The sequence below is a fragment of the Magnolia sinica genome, chromosome 14 (genome assembly GCF_029962835.1).
Source record: "Magnolia sinica isolate HGM2019 chromosome 14, MsV1, whole genome shotgun sequence".
In the NCBI taxonomy this organism is placed as follows: domain Eukaryota; kingdom Viridiplantae; phylum Streptophyta; class Magnoliopsida; order Magnoliales; family Magnoliaceae; genus Magnolia; species Magnolia sinica.
In genome coordinates this window covers 67,421,045-67,429,710 of record NC_080586.1, presented here as the reverse complement: position 1 = coordinate 67,429,710, position 8,666 = coordinate 67,421,045, and the positions used below count along the sequence as shown (strand labels likewise).

General features: G+C 39.6%; 1 protein-coding gene across 1 annotated transcript; it reads right to left on the bottom strand.

The window, feature by feature from the left end:
* Positions 1–2,590: 2,590 nt before the first annotated feature.
* LOC131226055 (protein FANTASTIC FOUR 4-like) lies at positions 2,591–3,940 on the bottom strand. Its single transcript, XM_058221724.1, has one exon. It carries the CDS (start codon positions 3,687–3,689, stop codon positions 2,823–2,825), a length of 867 nt encoding a protein of 288 aa, XP_058077707.1. The 5' UTR covers positions 3,690–3,940; the 3' UTR covers positions 2,591–2,822.
* Positions 3,941–8,666: the final 4,726 nt, after the last annotated feature.

The window sequence follows — 8,666 nt, the reverse complement described above, 5'->3', positions numbered from 1 at the left end:
ATTCTTTTATAAAAGCAATTAAAATGGCTTATATAAGGCATGGACTAGTAACTTGTTAGAAATAGTACAGATTTTTAAATAGTAAACTTTTTATAATAAATAAATAAATAAATAATAAAAAGTAGTGAAAGATGTCTAAATGACTTAAACTCTCTCACCTGGCTCAAAAAGAATTTTAAGCTATCACAGGAGTCTCTAAACCCTAAAACCCTTTAAAAATAATAAATTTGTAACTTACTAAAACTAACAAATTTCAACTTCAAGCTCAAATTTGATCCCTAAAAAGATCATATTTTACAAAGCCATTCGATTTTTCAATATTGTCTAAGATATGTGATACATCCAAAACTTTCCCATAACATATATTATATGCATGATTCCAATAATTGGTCACAGAGTTATAATCATCAAAAGCTATAATATGCATTAAGCGCGGTTCATCTATCTCACCTCTATAGCTTGGTTTCCTTTCATCTTAGTTCTTTATTTTGTTGTCCACGGACTATCCGGCATCGCTATTCTAACCATCTAATTGCAAATGGATGACTAAGAAGAAAATCGATCCATGGTCTAAATCAAACGGATGGAATTGGACGGTTAGAACCACTTGTTTGGTATGACCAGCGTACCATGTGTCCGCCACGTGTCCGTATCTATAGGTATGAGTACGATTCACATAATCATTTTGGAATATTGCAACATTAAGGTCTTGGTTTCAAGGCTACAAGTGGGTACCTTTTTTTTTTTTTTTTTCCCAGCAGTGTACATCAAGAGAGAAGTTTTGCAGTGCCCTAACTTTTGGAATGACTTTAGTTTTGGATTGACTTGGATTTTGGGCTAAGGGCCAAACATGTGATGGCAGATATAATCTTACCATTTCTTGCCTTAGGGAGTGGACAAAATCTCAAATTTAGGTTGTTAAATGGCCTTCTTGAATGAGATCTTGTGTTTGAGCCTAGCTTACCCTTGAAATTTAGAAAAATAAAATAAAATAAGTGGGTGGATTTAAGGCCAGTACTGGGTGCTGCTCTATCGTGCACGTCGAGAGCTTAGTTTCACAATGTCCTAGTTTTTGAGATGACTTGAGTTTTGAATTGGCTTGGATTTTGGGCTAATAGCCCAACACAAGTCGACAGATAAAATCCAGACCATCCTCTTGTCTTGGAGAGTGGACAAAATTAAAAAGTAGGTTGTTAAGTGGATGTTGGAGTCACTTATAAATTATGCAAATATTCTTTCATTTGGCTATAAAATGATTAAATATTTTTTAAATAAAGCAAAGTTGTAGCCGTGTCAAAAATTAGTTGCATGGAAAACAGTAGACATGACATCATGCACTTAGGTTTGCTGCAATGTACTACTTTTTAGTAGGATCACACCGGAGTGGATTAGGTGCGGCCTGGCCTCACCCAAGATGGTGCGCCCCCTCACCATTTGCCCCACCTCGCTGTATATATTCTATATCTACTTCATCCATAAATTTTCTTATATCATTTGAGGGCATGAGCCTAAAAATGAAATTAAGGCATACGTACATACAGCTTTTCAATTAGAATATACTATAAAAAGGCATTCTTGACATTCATCTGACAAACAGGTCCAAATATCGTATGGACGATGCTATAGAAACCATGGTGATTGAATGCACTAGCATTAAAAACTTTCAAGGGCCCACTGTGATGTTTCCTTAACATTTATTTTCCATATAACATGTTGATGGCTCATTAATAGTCAATCATCACTATTTCTTGTGGTATATATGGTCCACCTGAGAAATTCATATACATCATTTTAAGCTCATGCCTTAAAATGATCCGGCAAAACAAATGGATGGCATGAATATAAAGTACATATGTACATCAAGGTGGGCCCCACAATAAGGGCGGCCCAGCCACACCTAATATGCTCCGAAATTATATGTTTGGCCTTTAATCATTCATGTTAGATCAATCCATCTATATGTAAACATGTTCTCATCTGGCCCTTGCTATGTCATGTAAGTCTCTATACCATGGCCTCACCATGAACCAGGATTCCATAAGAAAAAGGAGCCGACATTGGAATATTTGAACCCTTGGCTCATTTAATTGTTTTCCTTTGGATAAATTCCTTCTTTATATATTGTTTTTGGGCCATTGATTGTACTTGCATTCCATGGGGAGGCCCATCATATAAGTAGTTTGGATAATTGCAGTATTATCCCATATCTAACGGCTGCGGTCCACATAATCCAGAAGGAGATGACAAAAATGCTTCTGCCAATGCCAAAGAGAGATAAAAGAAACGATAATAACTAACAGGGTTTTTGAGAACCCTGCCCATCCATACACAGGCAAGTATGGCTCACGTGTGCAGATCCAGGCCCTACGTATCACACGTCTATACATATCCTGGCTTTAAAAATTCAAAAAAAAAAAAATGTTGTTTCTTTCCACAGGTGGGCCAGTGTACGAAACAAATGGACGACTAGGACAAAAACCATTTGAGGGGTACATTTGCTCGGTACATACAGTTGCCCACATGAATGAAATGGGTCGAATTTTCAGCAAAGATCTAATCAGTGTGGCCCACCATATGGAAAGCTGTGATCTCACAAACCTCTTACTCAGAGTAGTACTTCTCAATAGAACCAAGGGGACAAAAAGAAGGTATAAGGTCAAAGCCTAATAGATGAGCAAAAATACAATACACATAGAGGACTGAATTAGAAAGAGAAAAGGCGCGTTTGGTTGCGCCGATTTCATGATCATGAAATTTCATGATATTTGGTGCAACCAAACGCACTCCAAGTGATTTTTAGAAATAAAAATTCCTAAAGACTTTTAGGAAGTGGCCACCCAACAAGGCTCCCAAATCACCAACCCTTCATTTCCACCTTCCTTGCACCTGCTTGGCCTTTGAAAACTCTCAATTCCCATTTCGCCGCCGTCGTTGATTTCATTATCATTCATGTCCTCCTCACTTCTCTCCTCGCCGCTCTCTATTTCTGCCTCTTGTTCTACTTCCACTCCATCTGATTCGTCTACTTCCTTCTCTGAGGCTTCGGTTTCAAAGTGAAACCGAAGCCTCAGGTGACCGTCGCTCCTTTCGGCTTGAAAACAAGCACGAGGAGAAGGGACTGGAATCGCCTTAAGAACCAACCTACCGCCTTCCCGTTGGGGCCGCACACGGATGCAATCTTGACCAGCAATTGTTGTCAATGGGGGCGGGAACCGGTCGACCCGACTGTTCTTGTGCTGCCTCCTTCCTTCCCACCGGAGTGGAGACTTCCTCCCTGAGTCAGTATGAGGAGAGGAATTAAAACCATCATCAGACGCGATGTCACTTCCAGTTTCGCAGCCCAAATTCTCAGTACATAATTCCAGGCTTTTCTCGCTTAGCGTGGACGAAGACCGAGTAAAGAGAGGAGGCTTGTAGGTACTCTCTTTCTGGGTGTTGGTAAGAGAATAGATGGAACTCCATCCACCTAAGGATGCTTCGTATTCTGCTGCATTGCTTGGGAACTTTTCAAGCTCTTTAATATCGGGTTCTGGCATGCACAGAGACCCATTGACAAAATTGATGTCTTGGGAATCCGCTTTATGAGAAATCTGCAGTTTGGGTGAGGCCAACCGTAGAGTTAGGACACGTTTTTCGATGAGTCTAGGCTCAAGGCATGATTGGAGACCTTGGAAAATGGTGGAAGACATGATTTTACAAAAATTGAGATTTGAGAGAGAGAGAGAGAGAGAGAGAGAGAGAGAGAGAGAGAAGTGGAGTTGGGTTGTTTGTTGGGAAAGAAAATGTGGAAAAGAGATGTTAGATTACAAAAAGGATGTGGGGTTTTGGGGGAGGAGATTGAAATTTTGAAGAGAATTCATGTTTCTCTGGAAAGAAGAAATTGAAGAGGGGAGGGAGAGAGAGAAAGAACATGAAGAGAATGGTGAAGGAGAGATGTGAATTTGTAGTCGCCAAAAGTGACATAGACTGGAATGATGCCCACACAATAAAAGGAAGAAAAGGAAAAGAATATAAAGAAATGAAAGCATTGTAACTTCTTTCTATTCACACGTCAGGTGGGCCACACCATAAAAGATTGGACGGCTAGAAAAAGATTTCGTTTTAACCGTTAGTTTTTACTTTGTACATTGTTGCCAACTTGAGGAGTTAAATTGTTTGATTTTTTATCAGGTAAAAGACCCAACCATTATTGGACGCGGATTGCGTACTGAGTTCTAACTCAGTATGATGTAGCCTACTGAGTAAACTCTGTAGCGTCCACCGTGATTTATATTTATTATCCACTCCGTCCATACGTTGTATCATATTATTTTATGGCATGAAACCAAAATTTAAGTAGATCCAAATCTCAAGTAAACCACAAAACAGGAAACAGTGGGGATAATGCCTCCACTGTTGAAACCTACCCACAGTAAGGTTTTATTTTCATCCTGACTGTTATATAAGGTCAAACAGACATGGATTAAGGGAAAACACAAATATCAGCTTGACCCAAAACTTCTGCGGCCCTTAAGATGTTTTCAACGGCAGGCGTTCAATTCCCACTGTTTCCTGTGGTGTGGTCTACTTGAGCTTTGGATATCCCTCAAGTTCGACATCATGGCCTAAAATCAGCTGGAACAATGTTGGACAGAATGGATAAGACACATACATCACGGTGGGTCCCACACAGTTTACTCGGTATGCTGTGGCGTACTGAGTTAGTATGCAATCTGCGTGGACCATTATTTCTAGCCACATGGAAAGGTCGGGTCTCAGATCCAGATCCATGTACCATATTAGCATATGTAACTCATGAGAAGGGGCGCCGTCGCTGCGGGTGGGGCTATTGCGCGTACCCGCGACGATCTGGACCGTCCAAGTCGTGTACCATATTGTGGATGGATCATAGTCCGAAAATTACAACGATCTAGAGATCTTAGCTAACTGACTCGTGACCATTTGTTCCTCATCCCTTGGAGATGCGTATCTCAGCCATTTGTACAATTGGGGTACGTCACCATCTAATGGATGGGGCATTCCCCAAACGATCTCCCCGTACAACAATCTAACCTTCCAATCAGTGGCCCACAGATGGGTAAGAAATAAAATTATATTTAAAAAAAAAAAAAAAAAGGAATTAAGGGGCATGTTCCATCGATATGGGAACCATTAAATTATCGGTCCGGATCATCTAAACCGTAACAGCTCGAAGACATATATTCTATGAGCCTGACGATGACATATTCTACTTTTCATGTTAACCGTCCATCTCATGTCCACCATTTGAACAATTGGGATTGTCGGGTAAGCGTATTTTTGGTTTACTATGAGTCCCAGTGGGGCCCACAATGTGGATAGTCTGGATCAGCACGCATGTATGGAGGTCACGTTTACGGTGGTTGGGTTGCTACCATTTAGGTGACAAACACACACCTTAGTCAGCCCATGGGCCAGTAGTTTCCTTGCCATTCTCTTCGGCAATTTGTTTGATACTCTGGCTACTTGTAATCCTTGATACTCATGCACTTACAGATGATCACGTGCCCCGTTTTTTTTTCTCAAATTAAACCAATTAACTTGTAAAACCCATGTAACTGGTTTACAGTCCAAAAGCTATATTAATTGAACAATCTCAGCCTCTGATTCATATATATGGACACTTGTGTGGTTTCGATCTCTAGTGGGGGTGGCTAACAGTGAAGTGTGAACTGACAGTGGGGGTGTACCAACAAGCTAACAAAAAAAAAAAAAGACCTTCGGATTCTTTTCATTGCTAACCGTCCATTAAATGTCCACAAATCAGATAGTCAGATAATCAAATATATATATATATATATATATATATTGTTAGCAGTACATCTAAATAAGTAAACATAATTTGAACGGTTTAATTTGAATTATTTGTATGGAATGTACACACTTATTAAGTTATTCACAAGCTCCTGCGTATCATCCATCACACTCTGCCAGAGTATCGAAGTTTTTCTCTTTCAATTTTGCTACCTTTCCAAAAGAAAACCAACAAAAAGAACAGAGAACGTAGGATTCGATCAAATATTTCAAGAAAGCGATGGCCCACCACTGATCAAATATTTTAATGCATTACTTTCAAAATTAGCGGCAAGCCCTTGAAAGTTGAAATTGAATACATGCACACATTCCCCTCTTTTCTACTTAGGTCAAAACCTATGGATTAGCAATTCACTTTTATTATGACAAGTGGGGCCCACTTTTCCTTAATCCAGACCGTCCGTCCGTTGTTTTGCCAAAAATGGAGGGACCAAAATTTCTTCAAGAATGGAGATCGTAGCCGCAAGTTTGGAACTTTTCTTCAGCTGAATGTGGACCGTTGCTGTATTTTTCGTCCTAACCATTTGCACGCGACGGCGAATTGAAAGGTTGGGATTATCCTATTGAGGATATTTTTATGGGTTGGTCCATACATGATTTGACCGTGGTGTAAGAGTTACTTTACTCTGGAAGAGTGTGATGGTTGATAAGCAAGTGCTCAGAAATGTTACACATTTCGTACATTAACTCAAATTAAACTGCCCGAATTGTGGGACCCACTGTTGGTAGGTCATCATTATCCAAAATAACTATTGATTGAAGGATACTAACCTTTGGTTAAAAGCCATTTAATTGTTGAATTAATACCGTTGGATCATTTCATCTGGACCGTCCATTAACTTTCACCAATCAGCCAGTCTGAAGATTAAGTCAGTGTAATGTTAGGTTCATATATGCTGTGATCAGTGATTAGGATGGTCTGATTTAAGCTAACCATCTGCCAATTCTGCAAGATCTTAGTGCCTGCGTATCAACTATCACACTCTAACTGAGTATCGGAGTTTTTTCACATTTAATTATTAGAGAATTTTGGGACTGGGGACCCCACATTTTATCCAGCTGTTTTTACGAAACAATACGAACTTTGTTAGGGAACTTAGACCTGCTCGTACGGACAGCGAATTTGAGGACGAAAATACCCCTCCTTTCACGGAAACGGATTGGGTACTCCCCCGGCCACCAGCCAATGGCGGATGGTCGGTAGTCTGTGGGCTCCACCATGATGTATGCTTTTAATCCATGCCATCCATATATTTTTCCACATCATTTTATGATATGAGCCGAAAAATGAGATAGATCCAAATCTCAAGTGTACCACATTACAGGAAACAGTGTTGAATGAGCGTCAACCATTAGAAATCTTTAGGGGGCCCACTGTGATGTTTGTGAGAATCCTCCCCATCTAAGTTCATTCATAGGGTCATAAAGGCCCAGATGAAGAGTAAAAACAAATTTCATAATGACACACAACTTCTGTAACCCCTAAAAGGGTTTCAATGGTAGTTCCCCACTGCCTTTTACAGTATGGTTCATTTGATAGTTAGATCTATCTTATTTATCGTCTCAAGTCTTAATATGAGCTCGCCAAATAGATGGACAGTTTGAATATAACACAGACCTTATGATGGGACGCATAAAAGCAATACAGCAAAAAAAAAAAAAAAAGATTTTTTTTTTTTCTTTACAAGGGAGAACTTTATCCCTTGCATTTTTCTCTAATACATAATTATGTAAATATGTATATATAAGTATATAAGAATATTTTTCTATCTTTTAATTCATTTCTTTGCCTATTTATTTAACAAGCATATCTCCAAAACTAGAATGATTTACATAACATACCATATATGATTTTGGGGTAGGAGAAACTAATTTAGCCAACCAACCTAGTTATTTACCAAGATTCCATCGGGTCAATGGTGGAAAATCCATTTCATTCACTTCGTGGTCAATTTCAATCACTTCGCGGTCAAATTGAAAATTGAGTGGGACAAACTAGAAATTGAGCGAGAGAAACTGGAAATTGAGTGGGCTAAACTGAAAAACTGGAAATTGAGCGGGGCAAAGTGGAAATTGAGCGGGCCAAACTGGAAATTAAGCGGGAGAAACTGGAAATTGAGCGGGCCAAACTGGAAAACTGGAAATTGAGCAGGTCAAACTGGAAATTGAGAGGGCCAAACTGGAAATTGAGCGGGACAAACTGAAAATTGAGCGGGACAAACTGGAAATTAAGTGGGCCAAATTAGAAATTGAGTGAGACAAACTGAAAATATAGTGGGACAAAGTATAAAGTTCATTTCATCATCCACTAAAATTACAAAGTATGCGATACGTCCACCCATGCACTTCCGGCAAATATGCAGAAAATTTTCAAGTATGTGCATTTCAGTCTGAGTTTTTTCTTTAATCACGATAGCCTTGAGAGGGTTGATCCTAGGGATGGGTTGATAACCCAATATAGTTTTACTCGACCCTTTTGTAGTCAACCCATCCCTCGGATCAACCCTCCCAAGGCCATCGTGATTAGAGAAGGAACTTAGACTGAAATGCACAGACATGAAAATTTTTTGCACTTCAAGATTACTGTAAACCTCAACAATGTATATCCAACGCTTGCCTGGCCCGCTCAATTTCCAATTTTCTAGTTTGCCCCGCTCAATTTCCGGTTTGGCCCACTTAATTTCTAGTTTGTCCCGCTCAATTTCCAGTTTGTCCTGCCCAATTTCCAGTTTTTCAATTTGGCCCACTCAATTTTCAGTTTCTCCCGCTCAATTTCTAGTTTGGCCCACTCAATTTTCAGTTTAACCGCAAAGTGATTGAAATTGACCACGAAG